The sequence below is a fragment of the Leguminivora glycinivorella genome, chromosome Z (genome assembly GCF_023078275.1).
Source record: "Leguminivora glycinivorella isolate SPB_JAAS2020 chromosome Z, LegGlyc_1.1, whole genome shotgun sequence".
Classification (NCBI taxonomy): domain Eukaryota; kingdom Metazoa; phylum Arthropoda; class Insecta; order Lepidoptera; family Tortricidae; genus Leguminivora; species Leguminivora glycinivorella.
In genome coordinates, this window is record NC_062998.1 from 31,139,764 (window position 1) to 31,160,232 (window position 20,469).

At 33.4% G+C, this 20,469-nt stretch overlaps 2 protein-coding genes and 1 long non-coding RNA gene across 4 annotated transcripts in view; 1 reads left to right on the forward strand and 2 right to left on the reverse strand.

The window, feature by feature from the left end:
• The window catches only part of LOC125241398 (protein bric-a-brac 1-like), a 312,087-nt gene that overhangs the window by 109,715 nt on the left and 181,903 nt on the right, over window positions 1–20,469 (forward strand). The gene's annotated exons all lie outside the window — the stretch shown is intronic.
• LOC125241400 lies at window positions 3,127–5,449 on the reverse strand. The gene is made up of 3 exons (XR_007178740.1): window positions 5,303–5,449; window positions 4,972–5,092; window positions 3,127–4,340 (listed from the first exon to the last, which is right to left on the reverse strand). It is a non-coding gene; the product is annotated as an uncharacterized LOC125241400 (long non-coding RNA).
• Window positions 6,549–11,569, reverse strand: LOC125241399. Its single transcript, XM_048149865.1, has 4 exons — window positions 10,578–11,569; window positions 8,200–8,459; window positions 6,986–7,158; window positions 6,549–6,672 (listed from the first exon to the last, which is right to left on the reverse strand). The coding sequence occupies exons 2-4, from the start codon at window positions 8,375–8,377 to the stop codon at window positions 6,634–6,636; spliced, it is 390 nt and encodes a 129-aa protein (XP_048005822.1). The 5' UTR covers window positions 8,378–8,459; window positions 10,578–11,569; the 3' UTR covers window positions 6,549–6,633.

Here is a 20,469-nt window from a genome sequence, read left to right on the forward strand (position 1 = left end):
TTTTATTTTTGTTTTATTCTTATCATTTTAATGTCGTAAATGAAAATATTATGATGTATTTTTTTACCTATTTAACATCTTTAGTATTGTTTACCTTTATAATATGGTCATTTCATCACTATTATAGACTTTGCGGCAGTTATGACTTGATTAAATTACCTATCTAAATAAAACAATAATAAAATGGTAATTTTATAACTAGGATAAATACACAAATTTACACTTTAAAAGGAGAGCTTTAAATTTTAATGGAGTGCGTGTCCTTTTACAAGAAGAACCAGAAATACAAACTTAAAAGAAAAGCTTAATGTAAGTATGTTATTAGAATGCGTTCTATTTTACAATTAGAATAAACATGTTTATACAAGAAGAATTATCTTAACCAAAACAAGTGCTAATCAATTCAAGCTTTAACTTTTTACAAAAAGACTTGTGTGTTTCAAGTATGAATGTGTTTCGACAGTAATCTGTATTCCAGTCTAATTTATACAAGCCAAATTAGTTTCAAAACACATTAAATTTATTACCTATTCGGAAATAATGGAATAAAAGTGAAATGTAAGTTTCTCGTTTATTTTATGCACCAGTTAAAGAAAGTAATTACAAATTCAGAACTTATCAGTGTCACTATACAGTATTAAGATTGAATTTAGAACGGAATACATTTTGACTTATCAGTGTTATATCACCATATAAATTATACATAATATGTTTGAGCTACATGTCATGGTTCATTATTTTATTTTAAAAGCTTACAATCTTGAATTATATTTAGGTACTTTATTTTCACGAATTGCAATATGTTGAACACCAATTGATATGTAATAAAAATAATGATGATATTATTGTGTTTTTAATAAAATCAATTATACAACTTAGGCCGATAGTCCACTATCATATGTTTAGCATAGAAATATGATCATGCCTCCCTTTTTCTCCAACGTGAAGAAAAAGGATGGCATGTTGCCTATGATCATATTTCTATGGTAAACATATAATAGTGGACTATCGGCCAAAGAGGACGCTACAAAATAATTGAATCAGCACTAAATATAACCTAGTAGATAAAAAGGGATATTCTGACTTGGAATTACGTAATTGTTAGAGTACCTCTACAATATTTGCTAATAGTAAATGATTTAAAGAAAACAATATCTTACTCTATTTGTCTTAATTGAAGATACTCACTTACACGTAAAAATAATGAACATCAGTTCAGTTCTGCACCTAACTAGCTAACTACGTACAGAAAATTTAAATAATTCAAATAATTAAAAATGTCCTCTCAACACAATTAATACCTACATTTTTAATGATAACTTAAACTTTAGTATAATTATTATTTATAAAATGAGACATATAAATTACCACCTACTGAGCGAAGAGGTATTGGCATTTGATCAAAACATTCAATCAACGATATGTATTTGTATTCATTCGTTTTGTTAACTTGATATGCCTTTAAATGGGTACTGTAATTAATTATTTGCAACACAGAACACGCAAGGATGACGGACTTAAAATCTTTATCCCTGATTAATATATCATTAATTAAGAGGAATATTGGATTGTCATCTTTACATTCGTACAAAACAACGGACATATGATCATAAATATATCCGTTATTTTCGAAAGTAACAGTCGTGAAATAATTATCTCCATTTAAATGACACGGAATATTTACGCACTGCTTTAACTTTCCACACTTTGTTTTGTTCTCAAAGCCACCATTAGTTAAAAACCTGCTGCAGTCCTTTAATTGGCACCGTATTGAAATCGAATAGCATAAGTCTGTCCTACTCGCTATAGAACGTGATACTCTTTTTAGTTCTTTGTGTTTAGCTTCAAATTTAAAAGCCGAGTAAAATATAGGCGGTCCTAATTTATTTATCACACCCGGGTAATGTACCAAGAAATGGTATTTTGGTTTCAATGAACTTTTGAATAGCTCTATATACATTTTATGATGTTCTTTTATCAAATGTTTCAAATTAACTAAGTGTTCTGTGGAGATAGTTTGTTCGGTTAGTGTTTCTGTTAACTCTAATAAAAGCAAATAGTAGTTCCACACTTCGTCTCTTTCGTCAACGAAGTCACCGACAAAGTAACGGAAATTTCTTACAAAGCATAACATCTCCGACGCTGAAAACATGATGATACCATTACATAAATGCTGCTTAGTTACAGGTGGGGGATGATTATGCTCGGATCTAGTATATGTGAAGTATTTCGTTCTGGAATTTAATTGGTCCAAGGTAAAAACCTTTTTGTTTATAAATGATTGTATTATTGATGCCATACTATATCTATGAACACCTTCACATAAATCATGCATGACGTCTACACTGGTATTTTCACAAGCATGGAAGCTGTCTAGACTGTTCCATACACAGAGTTCTTTTACGCCAATGTTATTGGCTAAACAATGGTTATAATTAGCTCGTGACCGTATTTTTTCTTCACTTTCTGAAATGGCAGTTTGGCATTCTTGTTTATTCATAGTACAAATTCTACAGTAATTACTGGCGGAAAAACTTTCCATGTAACCCATAATTGAATTAAGCCCTAAATTATCTCCTGATAAAGCAATCAAATAGAATTTTACTTTTAGTTTTTCATTATTAGAGAGTATGTCTATACCACAATTTTCCAAAAAATTCAATTCATCAAGTAATGGTTGAAAAACCGCTTTATTGCCAAAATTTACTCTCTGGTTGGAATAAAAAAGTAGAGCCAAGAAAATATTTTCCAGGCGACTAGCAAACTGCGGTGGAATAGTCGCAATACTACAATAAACAGCGCCAATTTTATGTTTACCGGCATGACTGCCTAATGGATTACCATTTTCGAAATCATCATAGTAAATATATATAGGAATAGAAATATCTGAGCAATGTTCATGTTCAGCTTTTAGTTTCCATAATACCCCATTAACAACGTTTAGCAATACATTTTCTGTGCTGCTAAGATATCTTTGATAGTCTAGTATGGTCTGCAGGACTTGTGGTAATTCTAAAAACAGCTTTAAACTATTTCTCAAAGGCACCAAATGAACGTATTCATCCTTTAAAGTCATAATCACTTTAGAATCTACTCGTTTTGGTGCCTTCGAGACACCGATTTTTTCTTAATTGGTTTAACTAACTTACCACTCGCATTAAACAAATTTATTAGTCTATGTTCGGTGTCAATTGCTTGAAAACAGTTTTTAAATATGTCCAAGCACAAACTTAAGTTCTTCATTGGCAATATGTCGTTACTAATGTTATTACTATTAATATTTCCAAGCACTGGAATTTGACTTTCTATGTAAGAAACTGAATCAGTAAGGAAACTTTTAAAAATATCGATTATGTTTTGTATTTGATTTCTTGGCATGTTTAAATTACTGTATAATTTCGATATAAGAAGTATAACAGATAAGTGAAGATCTTTTTTAAATTGCATTGTTATATTTTCACTGTCTTGGCTACAGTTCTCACTATTAGATTTAAGTTTAGTAGAACTGTTTAACTCTATAGGATCATGTGTTATAGTTTTATTGATCGATATATTAGTACACATTGGAGAATTCGGATGCGATGTTTTTTCTATTGGCTTACTATCAAGTCGGCGATTATCAAACAATTTATGAAAAAATGTCAAATGATCTTTTAAAGAATACTTTGTACAATACGTTCTCTGGCAATTTTCAATAGGACATTGATAATTAGTTTTTATTTTATGAATAAGTTCCAAATGTAAAATGTATTTTTTAAAAGTACCAAGATCGAGTTTGCACTCGGAACAAAGCATTTTATGAATTTATTTAACTTTTTTCGAATGATAGGCGTAGTTGACGCCACAGAGTATTCTCTACAAGACAAACTTAGAACAAATCACGTCAATTGTAGATGGTGCAAATACCTTACACAATGAAATACTTTTTAAGTGGGTACATAAGACCAAAGAAATTTCTATACCTTAGTATATTTTTACATTTCAAGAACTTTTATAAAAAACGAAGACCAAATTTTACACATCTAAGTTTAAAACGTCAACTATATACGGTGGTACTGTATCATACGCTGTATGGATTTGATACACTTTTTTTGAATAATTATGTGGAGGTGCTCACACACTTGGGGATACTTGGCGTGGAAAACGTGATAAATCTTAAACAATAAGTCGAACGCCTTTGCAGCTGAATGCACGTGGTATTTGATATCATCAATAACGATGTATATCTGGGCGAAGTTTTGTAGCGGTCCTTGTATGAGCACGAAGGGTTGAACGGTATCCTTCCGGGCTGCAGCCTTAGCTTTCTGGGCTGCGATTACGCTGTCGATATCTCCGGCGTCCTGCATTAAAAACATAATTTAAAAGTAATGCCATAGTTCCCAGGAATATCCCACTGCTCAGCAGAGGCTCCACTACAAAAGTAGAAGATTCCTTTTAAGAGACAGAGACTTAGTCAGATAGAAAATGGAATTTTAATGTACACAAAGTTTTTTGATTTTTCCCTTAATTGTAATTTTCATTCAAAAGTATTTCATTCAAGAAGTAAGAAGTAACGAATTCTAAAAAATGTTAAGTAAAATGTAACTTCATTATGGTGGCTCTTTGGCAACTTTGCATGCCTTACAGTTTACATACGTAATAATGATTATCATAAAAATTGAGTGGGAAAAATTAAATGGAACATATTTACCAAAAATAATTCAATTTAGCATAATTACATATTTTGAAAACTTATCAATTGTGATTGTGGATATATTTTATATACGTATGCTAAAAAATAAATAATGCTAGAAACATTATTTTGCAATAAAACTAAATGAAATATATTGAACTCGCTTGACTCGAAGAGTAAAATAGTAAAACATTAACTGAACAATTACACAACTTTTATAGGTAATAATATAAATGTATATTAATAATAAAATAAAGAGAATAAAACTTAAATTTTGATTGGATGCATACAATACTTACATCTATCTGAACTAATAAGCCCTGGATTGATTCAGTGGTTGAGAACTTGACTTTCCTAGATTTTCGGCCTTTGGGTGGTATTAAAAAACCTAGCAGGTAAATCTGCACCGGAATTTTTTGTCTGAAATAAAAGAAATATATATGAAAATTACACATATTTTATAAAATGATCAAGTATGAATGCATCTACTAAACTATGACGATGATATACCGATATGGACACTATAAAAACTTATAAACTATACTCGCATTATACGAGTGGAAAACAGTCAAGATTTGGGTACTTACAAGTCTTACAACACATTCTATAGGTAAACAAGTAGGTACTTACCATCGTCAATGATATTCCCTAATCCTTCAATTAATGCTTTTGCATTATCATTTGTCACGACACTTTCTCTAAGCTTCAAAAGTTTCGAGAAAAATAGTTCCCAGTTTTTAAAGAAGTTAAGCGACTTCTCTTTAAACTGTTTCTCAAAATCCATAAGTATCTGTAACAATAACAAAACAGTGACAGTATTAATTATTATATCACTATCCCACGCGGAACTGCCGCAAGCATCGTGGGCACCTTTGGGCAAGGAAGGAAGCGGGATATTTGTATACGTTTTACTTTTTAAGTTAAATTTATGTATAAGTAAGTAGTTTAGGTTCTAGGAATATTATAAAGGTCAAAAGTACTCGAAACCGACGAGCGCGCGTGTATGAGAAACGTAATTGAATGTGTGTGAAGCGAAAGTGCTTTGTCAGGATCGTAGTAAATGGAAATCCGTGATCTCTGCCTACCCCTCTGGAAAACAGGCGTGATTGTATGTATGTATGTATGAATATTACTTAATTCAGTTTTTGTTTTGGATTATTAATTATACAGGGTATATTTTGATAGCGGGTCAGTAAGCCATGAGATCCCGTGGTCCTTTGCGAAAATGGTCTAAGGAGAATTTCCTCGATTTCGAATTGATGCAAATTGGCATTTACAGATTTTGGAAAAAAAACCATATAGGGTGCGAGAAGAGGGGCATTTTTGACAAACATTTTTTCTGACGCCAATCGATCTAATTCTTATCCAGGATCAAAAGCTTGTAAGGGACTAAAAAAAATCCGGCTAGAAAAGTCACAAATCGCGAAGAACTTTTCCCATACCATTTTTATGAATATAAAAAAATTACATGCTGATTTTTTGATGCCAATCGATTCTATTCCTATTCAGTATCGATAGTTTCTTAGGGCTCAACTTGCGATAATGTACTTAAGAGCCACAAATTAAAGAAAACTTTTTCTACTTATTCACCATAGTAAAATGTATTGGTTTATGGCTTTTTGGTACATTACCGTAAGTTGACCCGTTAGAAACTATTAATACTATTAAGAATGGAATCGATTGGCATCAAAAAATCACCGTGTAATTTTTTTTTATAATATTTATTATTTATACAAATTGTATGGGAAGAGTTTTTCGCGATTTGTGACTTTTCTAGACGGAAATATTTTTTGGTCCCATACAAGCTTTTGAAAGTTTCTCAAAAATGACCTTTTTCTCGCACCCTGTATGTTTTTTCCAAAATCTGTAAACACTATTTCCATCAATTTGAAATCGAGGGATAGTCTCCTTAGATAGCAATAGCACCACGGGATCTGATAGTTGCCCTCACTGACCCGCTGTCAAAATGCACCCTGTATATTAAGTAATGTATATTTCATCTGAAACAGAGTTACATATGAATACACAGTTATCATTCCAAATGATTTCCCACCTGATCAGTATGGGAAATGTGGGAATTATAAGACACTTTGATTGATGATTTGAAGTGTTCTAAAGGAAATATGGCATTTATCTTGATATTATTTTTTATGTATTTAGTGTAGTAAGTCATACTCGTAGGTTACAGAATTCATTTTAGTATAACATGGCCAGTAATAGAAATCTTATACTAAAATCAATTCTATTTATATAATATGTATATAATTTATTATTAATATAAGGTGGCTAGTTATTTTATTAGGAATGTCTTACCAGAGTATCTGCTTTGCCGTCTTTTAAAATGGCCCAGGTTTCGAGAAAATCATGTACAGTTTCAAATTTTTGTTTGTGTCTTAATTCAAAGGTGTTATTCCACCTTTCACAAACTTGGTCCCATGGCTCATTGTTATGTTTCAGCCAAATAGCGTCGTCATTTGAGGCAGTCTCTGAAATAAAACAAATAAAAAACCGGCCGAAAGCGTATCGGGCCACGCTCAGTGTAGGGTTCCGTAGTTCTGTATTTTTCTCAAAAACTACTGAACCTATCAAGTTCAAAACAATTTTCCTAGAAAGTCTTTATAAAGTTCTACTTTTGTGATCTTTTTCATATTTTTTTAAACATAATGTTCAAAAGTTAGGGGGAGGGGACACAGTTTTTTTTTCCTTTAGGAGCGATTATTTCCGAAAATATTAATATTATCAAAAAACTATTGGAGTACCTAAACCCTTATTCATTTTTAAATACCTATCCTACAATATATCACACGTTGGGGTTCGAATGAAAAAAAAACCAGTCCCCACTTTACATGCAGGGGGTACCCTAATAAAACATTTTTTTCACCACACCAAATGGTAAAGGCTTACTTTGCTATTCGAAAACAGATAGCAAAATTGCATTTTATTCACAAGAGTGCAAAGTAATTTCAAACAAATTATAACTTTATGTCTTAAGCTGGCTGGTAGAATTTACCAAATGATGATTTTGAATCATAAATATTGAATAGATTGATGGATTTGATTTAGTTTGATGTTTTATAGTCAGTATTTTGTTCGTGTTGGTGTGGTGAAAAATTTTGTGTTTCACTCGGTGGCAAAGTTTGTTTAACCTTCGTGCCTTGAAACCCTCGCAACGCTCAAGATTCCACTTTTTGAACCACTCGCTACGCTCGCGGTTCAATATTGGAATCTTTCGCTTGCTCGGATATCAATATTGGCACGTGCGGTTAAACAACTTTGCCCCCTTGTAAAACAAATAACTATTTCCACTTTGTCGGCGTGATTGATATACATACATATTGGTACCAAATTTCAGCTTTCTAGTGCTAACGGTCACTGAGATTATCCGCGGACGGATAGTTGACTACGGAACCCTAAAATTGTATCGAAACCATACTTTGTGAAAATCTAAAGGAAGAAAGACAACAGACAGACAAGAGTTAATTTCGCATTTATATTACCTATTAGTACGGAATAAGTATAGATTTTACCTTGATTATTTTCCACAGACTCTACATCTGTATCCGAATCCTTATTAGAGCAAGTGGATTTAATGCTCCTGCGCTTTGCTCCTGATATGTACAGGAGATTTCGAACCTTGTCCACTAATTTGCCTTTAGCGGGCACATATTTTCTTGAAGCAGATTTGCATGTTGGCACAGCTTTCATATAGTAGATATATATACTTTCAGTTGGGAAAAGAGAAACAATTTTTGCAGCTAGCAAATTGAACTCTTCTGGTTTGATGTTGCTGAGAAAAAAATATTTTGGATAATCTTCATTCATATTTAAGTAGGTATTAATACTAATTATAGAAACCAGACAGAAAACCATCACAACCACCCTTGACGTAAATGCATAATTTTGCTACCCGTGAAAGAATATTTAACTCGAAAGAATATTTAACTTGCACTAGGCGTCAATCCATCTGGATTGACATGCAAGTACAGTCACCTGTAACCTATAATATGTAATATCTTACGCAACGAAGGCTGCAAAAATATCTGCCACTAGTACCTTATTTGTGATATAATACATCAAATTGCCTTATGAGACATTGTAAGAGCGTATCAGATATTTTTGAGGCCTTCGTTGTGTAAGATATTATCGCAGGTGACTGTACCAAGCCTGAAACTACTGCTGTCTGGTCTCCTACAATCCATGAGCTAAGTACTTGAGCGGCATATATATATAAGCTTATATTACACTAATCTACATTGGATACTACTACATGATGATTACTGTATATATAATTTCTACAGGTAACTATACTACTATAGCTACTTAACCTACTACTAGGTATAGGATAAATTACTTGTGGTGTCCTAGAAGTAACAAAATAAAATAAATAACAAAACAAGTATTTAGCTGCTCTGGCTAAGAACTTAACTTATGGCAAATGTAATTCAGGCAAACATTAGATAACCTATGCCTATGACCACATGTAATAAACCCCTTGTCAAAAATATCTATCTGCCTACATAAAAAACTAACACTACATCAGTTCTACAACGGGCAAACATAATTATAAGTGGTTCAATAATTACTTGTTAACAATAAATGTGTAGTGATATTTCACCAAAACATCAACAATGATGTTTCTTTTTTGCGAGTTCAATTGTTTGTATTTTTGATAATAATTTAGAACACTATTTCCTTGTGGAGTAGATTGGAGGATAGTCTTCAAATCAAATTCTGGCAGTGAAAGCCTACTAGGTATATTTAAGTAGGAATCCAAATCCAATGTAATGTCTGTTAGAATAACTGACTCGTCTTGATCAATTTGCATCACTTCTGGATAGTTTGCTTTAATAACCATTAAATCTGCATTGAAGGAAGATGCAGTTTCAGTATCAGTAACTGAGTCTAAGTAATCTTGTAGTTTACTTTTTAGTTTTATTCGGTGCCCAATGTGTGGGCAAAGCTCTTTCAAGTAAGTATCATTTGAAACCAAATATTTGAACTGTTCCTTGCTTATATCATTTTCTGTAAAAAAAATTAACTTAAATAATTGCATATTTGATAGCTATCGAGGACCTCTCCTATGTATATTTAAATGGGAAATGAACGAAACATGCATCAAAAAAGAATAAATATCTTAAGTGTTGTGGTCGAAGAGAGACTGAATCAAAGTCTTCCACTGCGACATGGTGACAAAATCTATTTGAAATTCAAAATACTTGACATAAAATAGAACTATAGAACAGGCTGCTACCCATCTACTCGTAGTTACCAACAATATGTGATATGTGAGCGGTTTATAGACTACTGATGATGATACTAATTATGTACCTACTAACAATCTGTCCTTAACCTTTAGTTTTATGGAAAGTTGAGCCTCTTGACAACTTTTAAATGATCAACTACACATTAAATTTGTTACACTTCAGAAGACAAATGAACATCTTGATCGACCCCGGAGATGTATGGCAGTTGCATCAAGCACAGTCATGTTATTTTGATTTAAACATTCACGATTTTCACACATTATTTGACCAAAATGGGACTTGATCGAGTATTAATATAACTTTTTTTATTTACATTGATGTGTCAAAATGCCCATTGTCTCGTTTTGATGAGATAATAAGTTTTTAATAGTTTAATAACATACAAATATATCAAGCAAATGCATTGAATTACTATTTACTAACGTACATTTTACCTCAATGGATGTAGGTAATTTTGTTTAACCTAACATTTAACAAATATCTTGTACAGATGAGCCTCCAAAGTTTCGACCTAGCATATAATGAACCACTTCTCGCACTAGTGCGTAAAAAAAACACAATCTGTACTGAAAACTATTTTACCGCTCCCTGACCACTACCTTCTGATCTGCCAGCGATATACTAGAAAATTCACAACTTACTTTTGAAGTTCTCGACGACTTCTGACGGCACATCCCAGGATACCAATATGTTTTCTGTATCCTCTTCCATTATTTTAGTAGGTATACTTGCGATCGCGATCACTAAGTTAATTTTCAAATGAAACACTTTCACTGCAATGACAACGACGCAAAAAAGGAGCGAAAAGAAAAAGAACACACGAGCATCACATTCGGCCGTTAGCATTTGGTTTGTTGGATGACAACTTGAAAATGTTGCCAGTACCAGATTTTTATTTTACCCAATAAATACATCAGCCATAACAAGTAAGGCACTTACTTGTCATGTTAATAACCTAGATAATGTAACTACAGACGGTCAAGCAAATCATGAGAGTAAAAAATGGCGGCAAATTTGAATAATGTGCCCATACATTAATATCGTCCCATAGAAAATTTGAATTTTGCTCTCATAATATTTGCTTGACCGTCTATATTACAGTCGGGCAAAAAAAGTAGAAAATAATAGGGGCGCCACTGTCTATGTAAAACGTCTTGCATATTCCAACTATCTTTTGTATGAAAACAGTAAGTGGTGTAAAAAATTAGTTCCATTTCTACTCTTTTTTGCCAAGCTGTAATATGGGAAAGAGTAGAGGCACGAAGTCTCTTTACGTCTTAATGTTATTGCACGGCGCGATACGTCGCACAGTGGATCAACATGTGATGCTTTTTTTGGATAAACTATTTTTAAAAATGCTATTCGACGGCAAATTATGTAAGAAATAAAAGTTGTCATGTAGTGTTTTTCAAAATAATGCGTATTTGAGGCAGGATATAATAAAATCTGTTTTTGTTTTGTATGAAACCAAAAAATAGGTACCTTATTTCAAGAAAACCTTGGGCGATCCCGCCTTCTAACCTTTTGTGCTTTATTTTCCTACTTGTCAAAAGTATAAAATCATGCAAGAGTTACCCCGGCAACAGTCTTAAAAATTCATAATCTTAAAAAAAATTGTATGCAAATTGACAGTTCAAACTAACACTGACAGATCTGTCAGTGTCAGTTTGCATACAATTTTTTTTTAAGATTATGAAAATTAAGACTCGTCTGTTGCCGGCCTTACTTCTGGAGGTGGCGTTTTTTTTTTAAGGAAGGCAAAGATCTTTGTGTTTTTGCAAATTTTTAAATGTACTGTACATATACATCAATAGTAATAAAGTGCAGGTACGACAAATGATTGACATTTCTATAAAAAAACGACATTTTTAACCTGTAAGCAAACTCCAAAAATATGTTTAATTTAGAAATATTACTTTTTATGAGTAAACATAACTTCATGATAGATAATCAGTATGTAATAAATAAATATTGGGGACACCTTACACAGATCAACTTAGCCCCAAACTAAGCAAAGCTTGTACTATGGATGCTAAGCGACGATATACATCCTAAAATAGATAAATACATACTTATATACATAGAAAAACATCCATGACTCAGGAACAAATATCTGTGCTCATCACACAAATAAATGCCTTTACCGGGATTCGAACCCAGGACCGTGACTTAGCAGGCAAGGTCAGTACCGACTGAGCCAGACCGGTCGTGTGTGTGTGATTGCACTTGTATGATTTGAAAGTTGAAACGTGTCTTTCTTGGTAGAGGTACATACCTATACTTAAAATTCAATGCGTTAAGGCTTAACTTTTTTATATCTAAATGTCAATTGTTCGTTGTATGGTTATTTTTCATACTCATGTTTTAAATTATGCGAAAAATACAATAAATTGTAGCAAATCGTGAGAGTAAAAAAACGCGCGAAATTCAATTTTTTCATGGGACGTTAAACCCGCGCCCATACATTTTTCAAATTTGCCACCATTTTTAGGGTTCCGTAGTCAACTAGGAACCCTTATAGTTTCGCCATGTCTGTCTGTCCGTCCGTCCGTCCGTCCGTCCGTCCGTTAGCACTAGAAAGCTGAAATTTGGTACCAATATATGTACCTATATCAGTCACTCCGACAAAGTGAAAAAATAAAAAGTGTAAAGTGGGGACTGATTTTTTTTTCATTCCAACCTCAACGTTATATTGTTGGATAGGTATTTAAAAATGAATAAGGGTTTACTAAAATTATTTTTTGATAATATTAATATTTTCGGAAATCTAACTCTAACTTTTGAACCATATGTTTAAAAAATCTGAAAAAAAATCACAAAAGTAGAACATTATAAAGACTTACTAGGAAAATTGTTTTGGACTTGATAGGTTCAGTAGTTTAGGAGAAAAATACGGAAAACTACGGACCCTACACTGAGCGGGGCCCGATATATACGCTCTTGGCCGGTTTTTTACTCTCACGTTTTGCTTGACTGTCTAAACTAAACTAATAAATAAACATTTTTTCTTCATTTACATCTCGTTTGTCTCCTATCAAATAATAATAAATAAGAGCCCAAACGGTTAGAAGGCGGGATCGCCCAAGGTTTCCTTGAAATAAGATACTCGTACCTACTTTTTGGTTTCATACAAAACAAAAACAGATTTTATTATATTTTGCCGCAAATACTACTATATTTTACTCTGGCCCAAATACGCATTATTTTGAAAAACGCTAAAGAAATTTTCGAAATTTATAAGTACCTATGCAAAACTAAGTAACAACACGCTAAGTAGCTCTATGCCTTTGTTGTTTTATAAAATGGTTTATTTTTCATGCCTTTTACAATTATTTCAAAAACATATCAAAAGCGTGGTATTGTGTGGAGATTGTTCGCTAAACCATTTTCCAAGATTATCGGGTAAAAAATGAATACAGCAACACTGCTCATAGCAAAAAATGCAATTTCTTGAGACAAGATTTGTAAATTTTGTTGCAAGAACTAGCAAGAAATAATATCTTGGAGCAATAATGCTTTTGTTTTCGAAGGTCTTGATTCAAGATTCAAAAATTTCGACTGTCTTGAGACAAAAACGAATTTTTCCGTAAGATAGGTACTAGGTACCTATACAATACAATTACATGCAATCAGATGCAGTATTTAATCCTAGCTATAGTTTGTACAATGCTTATAAGCCAATATTTAGGTATATAGATTGCGGTACCGGTACCCTCTTCAGTACCAGGACTAAAAATTCCGGTACCTGCGTGGTACCGGGAATTCCCGATACTTCGATTCTTTCCAGTACTAATTCTTTTTCCAGCAAACATTACTAAAACCCGTGACAAACGAATATTGTAATGTTTCGTCAATATTTGGAATTATTTGCTTCTTATCATACAAATGTATAGTCCTTAGTCATATTATATTATAATACATTCTTCATTGTTAATTTAACTGAATCTTGAGTGAAACTAGTAATATCTTCTACCGAGAAATATATTAGGTACTTACTTTTAGGATTTCTAATTCTTGATTGTTAATGTAACTGAATCTTGAATGAAACTAGTAATATCTTTCACCGAGAAATATATATTACTTGCTTTTAGATTGTCTTAATTTTTGATTGTTAATTTAAGTGAATCTTGAATAAAACTAGTAATATTTTCTACCGAGAAATATATTACTTGCTATTAGAATGTCTAAATTATTGGTTGTTAATTTAACTGAATCTTGAATGAAACTAGTAATATCTTCTACCGAGAAATATATTACTTGCTTTTAGATTGTCTTAATTCTTGATTGTCAATTTAACTGAATCTTGAATGAAACTAGTAATATCTTCTACCGAGAAACATATTACTTGCTTTTAGAATGTCTAAATTCTTGTTTGTTAATTTAATTGAATCTTGAATGAAACTAGTAATATCTTTTACCGAGAAATATATTACTTGCTTTTAGATTGTCTTAATTCTTGGTTGTTAATTTAACTGAATCTTGAATGAAACTAGTAATATCTTCTCCCGAGAAATATATTACTTGCTTTTAGATTGTCTTAATTCTTGATTGTTAATTTAACCGAATCTTGAATGAAACTAGTAATATCTTTTATCGAGAAATATATTATTTGCTTTAAGATTGTTTTAATTCTTGATTGTAAATTTAACTGGATCTTGAATGAAACAAGTAATATCTTTTACCAAGAAATATATTACTTGCTTTTAGATTGTTTCAATTCTTGATTGTTAATTTAGCTGAATCTTGAATGAAACTAGTAATATCTTCTACCGAGAATTATATTACTTGCTTTTAGATTGTTCTAATTCTTGATTATAAATTTAACTAGATCTTGAATGAAATTAGTAATATCTTTTACCAAGAAATATATTATTTGCTTTAAGAATGTCTAAATTCTTGGCTGAATATTTCAATAATTCTTGGGTGAACTAAATAATATCTCCTATCAAGTAACATATTACTTGCTTAAATACTTTTAAATTGTTCATTTGAGAATTGAATGTAATCTTGAGCCAAGTTTGACTCTACATCGGCACAAGAATTAATTCTTAAATCAAATCTGCTTAATCATTCTTAAGGTGAGAAATAAATTAGTTTCGATTTGAGATATAAATTTTGACTCAAATAATATTTGCTTTCATCCAAGATTTTCGATCTTGAATATGAAGAATTTTAATTTTTTGAAACGTTAGTGAGATTATCTTATTTCAAGATATATATATTTGAGTTCAAGAAATATTAGGTGAAACACATCTGGTTCTTGTTTCAAAAAACCATTTTTTTCTGTGCAAGTATCCTTAAATACTTTCCTCCTTTTACAACATATCCTCCTAACAACTAAAACGTTTTACTATCTCCATACTCAATTTTATCTAAATAGCTTAGGTAACGGTCTAACGGACTGAAACACTATAGATTTTTTATTATTATTATAAATGGGCTTACTCTTGGCCGCAGACTAGCCAAAGGCAAAGACGTGGCCTACGATGAGTGAGTACTCGCGCAGAAGATGAACAGGCAGGCAGAATGAGTGAACAGGCACTCTTCATTTGAAGGTTGCCGGGTTAATTGTGATGTTAGCAGACTTAGTAGAAGGGGTAGTAGAGATGAATTTATACATCGTTGCAGACGTCTACGTAACTGCTTATCATCGGGAAGGTCGAATACCTGTTTGCTACTGTGTGGTACAAAAAATGTCTGTTAAATTTACAGCGTTGACGCACATCATCATCATCTTCCTTGCGTTATCCCGGCAGTTGCCACGGCTCAAGGGAGCCTGGGGTCCGCTTTGACAACTTATCCCAAGATTTGGCGTAGGCACTAGTTTTTACGAAAGCGACTGCCATCTGACCTTCCAACCCGAAGGGTAAACTAGACCTTATTGAAATTAGTCCGGTTTCCTCACGATGTTTTCCTTCACCGAAAAGCGACTGGCAAATATCAAATGACATTTCGCACATAAATTCCGAAAAACTCATTGGTGCGAGCCGGGGTTCGAACCCGCGACCTCCGGAACGAAAGTCGCACGTACTTACCGCACGGCTACCAGCGTTGACGCACGAAGTATTAGAAAAACTATAGAATTGAAACGAAATAAGTAAATTAAAAATACCACGGTCTACATATTTCTAATTGCAGTTGATGCGACGATAGGTGATAGCTATATATGTATTCTGCAAATAATGCAAGTTGAAAAAAAAATGGTTGATATAGTACTTATAAAGTGGAGGAAACGAGGCGAAACGTTTTTCCAGTAAAGTAGGCAGATCATAAAATATAGGCTGCAATACTATATTTAAGGCTCCGTAGGTTAATGCTCTTAGATATTTTGTGTTTTAATAATTAAAAAATGTAATATGTTACGACCGGTCTGACCTAATGACCCTGCCTGCTAAGCCACGGTTCTGGGTTCGATTTCCGGTAAGGACATTTCTTTGTGTGATGAACACAGATATTTGTTTCTGAGTCGGCACTAGCGACATCTCATACGTTGGATCTCGATCGTTTTCTAACTATGCAAGCACGCTTAGCGTCGATCAAAGTAATTTTGACGCCAACGAATCGGCATCGGCACCATTCGTAGGGTCGAGTAGCATGCCCTTACCAAGTAAGATGTATGTCTATGGTCGCGGAGCTATTTTTACCCCGTCGAGCGCTGCGAGGCTCGCCACACTGTATCAGTACTTGTAGCCAAGATTACAATCATTGACGCAATGTAGCGTATCGAAGCTATACCTCTCTATTGTTCTTACTTATGCATGCAACAGAGCCAGTTAGTTGCGCATGGTTCGCCACGGAGCGTCAACGTTTGTACTATTGGCTACGCGCCCAGACCTCTTAATTGCCTTCCTGCGACATGGAATCGCACGTATTTATTAATGGACGGCGCGATTTAAAATATGCATAATTGTTGCTAATTAAAAGTCTACTGATGACGTTTATAATGAAGTAAATTATATTATAGCGCCGGGATGCACTGATTTCAATATGTTTATGAGCTGAGGTTACTCGACGTTGATGAGCTGAAGCCAAACTGAAATTATTTAATATCGAGATTTAAAGATAATAAATGGAAAACGATGTTTTAATGGACGATTTGCATAGCTATAGGTACAGTTTAAACAGTTTGAATTGAATGATATTGATTGATGGAATTAATTTGTTAATAAGGTAGAATTTTGGACGATTTTGTTAAGTTGTTATATAAATGACTGAAATTACTTTATGCGACAAAATTATAGCAAGCAAATGTATGTATCTGTAAGTGCCCACGCTTCAGACGGGCCTTTTTTAAAGTTGTCCACCACACCACTTTTTTGTAACATGGGCATTTTTTCGCGATTCACATTGCGAGGTCTTTCGACCTTCCCTTCCGTTGCCGCCATACCAAATGTATGAAACTATGGTAACGGAATGGGAAAAAAACTTTGAGATACTTTTTCTCCTAAAGGAAACCACATAAACATTTCCAAACCTAAAAAAACACAACAAAAGGGCCCAACAACAGTTCTCTTTGAAATGTGCTTTTGGGGTACTTTTGCAATAAACTCTAGTATCCTTCTAGATTTTCTAGAAAGTGTTGTATAAATCATTTAATTGGCCAGAGGTCTACTTATGTACTAGTAGGTATTATGTGTCGTGAGTTAATTTGTTATACAAAATAAACTCGCACAGTTCCAATGTAACTGTCATTACATTTTTATAAAATATGGCTTCTTATAGGATAATAGATGTAGCCGATAGTACGAGTGCGCCGGAGCCGCACAATAAACCGCGCTCACGCAACGCGCATCATATTAATAAGTTAGTTTTTATCAATACAGTATAATACAGTATAAATAATTGCCTGCGAACAAAACCACAAGGTTCTTAAGGCGAACTACTTTCTCGACGTTTATAAACGATTATATTTAGTAAGTACGTTTCGCAAGCTTCTTTTCAGCTTGGAAATGTTGAAGAAAGTCTTGGGCTGACTAGACGTGATTATGTCCTGACAAATACATTTATATGTAGGTCAATACGGTTAAGTGTGTCATAAGTAGAAGTGTGTCTGGCCCACTGACCTTTCTACTCATTGTCCCAGGTGTTTTTGCGTGTTCATACTTTTGCTACTTGCCACTCACAATTAGTGGTAAACGTTAGAACTCTCAATAAACACTGAACATTGGTTTAAATAGACCAAATGTGAAGACCAGACACACTTTCCCTTATGACACACTTATCAACTTATAAATTTCGTTGTGTTTAACACTCTTGAGGTTCTGTTCTCCTTATGCTCGTCAGGATACCTACGTCACAATCACTTACGCTTCAGTAGGCGATTCGTAGCCGGTGTGCGTAGCCGAATGTACAAACGCTCGCGAAACACTCACGATAATATCTCTTTCGTAGCTATGCATCTCTATCGCTCTTGCCTATTGGCGCGACAAGCTAGACTACCTTTCGCAGCGTTTCGTTTTTGTTTCGCGTAGCAAAAATGCTATTCGGCTACGGGGCCTGGTTTCTTTTGCAGTGGCGCGAGCGCGACAGAGACAGACTGCGATTCGATCACCACGTAGCGCCTACGATTGTTGATCACTTCAGCTAGGCCGGCAATAAGGTACTGTTGAGGTGTTTTGGTCTAATCACTCAACTAACACTTCCGATTTGAAATATACTGAGTAGTTAGAATGTTTTAAAGGTTTGTATGGTTCTAGTAGCGTTCTAATTAGATTAAACAAATGTTGAATGATGTGTCTCATGATGTGTCCGATGATATATCGTCACTACTTTCAAAAAATCTCGTATCTCACGCTGCTCCTCAAAGTTAAAACGCAGTACCTAAGTCTATATGCATTCCATACATGCTTACTACAATTTTCTTTTCATTGACAGACGAAGATACAAGTTTTTTTTAAAGTAGTGACGATATTATTCTCCATTGTCGTAACCTGCCCATTTAAATACAACTCATGTAAATGTATCTGACTTAAATATATTGAATCATAATAAATTAATCATTTTTTTATGATCTAAGCTCAACTCTAGATCACCTAAGAAATGAAAAAACATCATTGTGTTATTAATTACTAAGTTTATTGGGATATGTATATAAGTATATTATGAGTAAAGCCAAACTTCTGCTTAAGATTCATACGGAAATTCCCTATATTGCAGGCAATAAGTGTAATTATAATTTACACGTTGAATTCATTATGCCCGCTCGGCTGCGGGCCACTTACCATATTTATTATCTATACGTTTACTCGCTTTTAATCGAAAAACTGCACAACTTGTATGTAGGCGTTTATAAATAAAATGAATGTAATGTTTGTCACAAGTGAAGAGTATTTTAGGGTTTCGTAGTAAAAATTGTAATAATCGTAATATCGCAATATATTCCGAATTCTTTCTTCGCGCGTGTGTCGTACGACGTTTTTCAGTACATTATGGCCCTTGGAAGTATGGACATGAAGAGTTCTGGCCCACTTTGAGCACTTATTGTACGGGAAAAAAAAACACCATACGTACAGTCATGGACTTTAATTGTTGGTCCACTTCTAGCTCATTTTATACTGGAACGTCATAGATTAACTATGCTTAACTGTGAAATGCCCAATATAAAACGAGCTAGAAGTGGATCAACAATGAAAGTCCGTGACCGTACCTACTATGTAAAATATATCGTACAAATGCGTACCGGATATGCACAAGGAAGTATTTTGTAAAGTTTACATTTTGTTAATTGAGAGCGATTAAGCAGTTGCCAGTCTGGCATTTGTTTATAACTATATGAATTTTCACGTTGTGCTACTTACTTTCAATTCTGTTGTTCCGGAATCTAGACCCATACACTATCCAGCCGGCGCGGCGTACCTATTATGCATCTAATTATTATCAATCCAATAATATCACTTATCCACGTGGATAAGACATCCGTCACTGACATACTTGCCAAAGCGTGACGGATACTTTATATAGAGAAGTGATAAAATTGGAAGCATGATACGCCGGTAGGTAGGGCTAAATTAATGTTGTTGTTATACATTTGATTGATGATTATTTATTTATGTGAGACTAGTTTTGCACCACTTATAATATGAGAAATCTGCTCACAAATACTATAATTTTGCAAATAAATAAACTACCGAGAATAGTACTATTTTAACAGTTAAAATACTGGAAAATGTATATAAAATGTGCGCACGCAGTCGCGGTAAGTAGTCGACCGACACATCGTGACGTTAGCACCATCTAGTTCATTCTTACGTTTATGCAAACACAAATTGTGCGTAATTTAATCAATCTAGACAATTTAAAGGCAAATGTTCCCTATAGGATTTGGACTAGAGATGGGCCGAATATTCGGTATTTGGCATATTCGGCAAGTTTTTAATGTTCGTATTCGGCCGAATAATTCGGTTGCATTGCCGAATATTTACCGAATAAACAATGTAAATAACTATTGAAGATCTTACGTATTCCAATGGATAATAAGCTCCCATAAAAAATAAATATAAATTTACCTATGCGTCAAAATATAAATTCAATTGT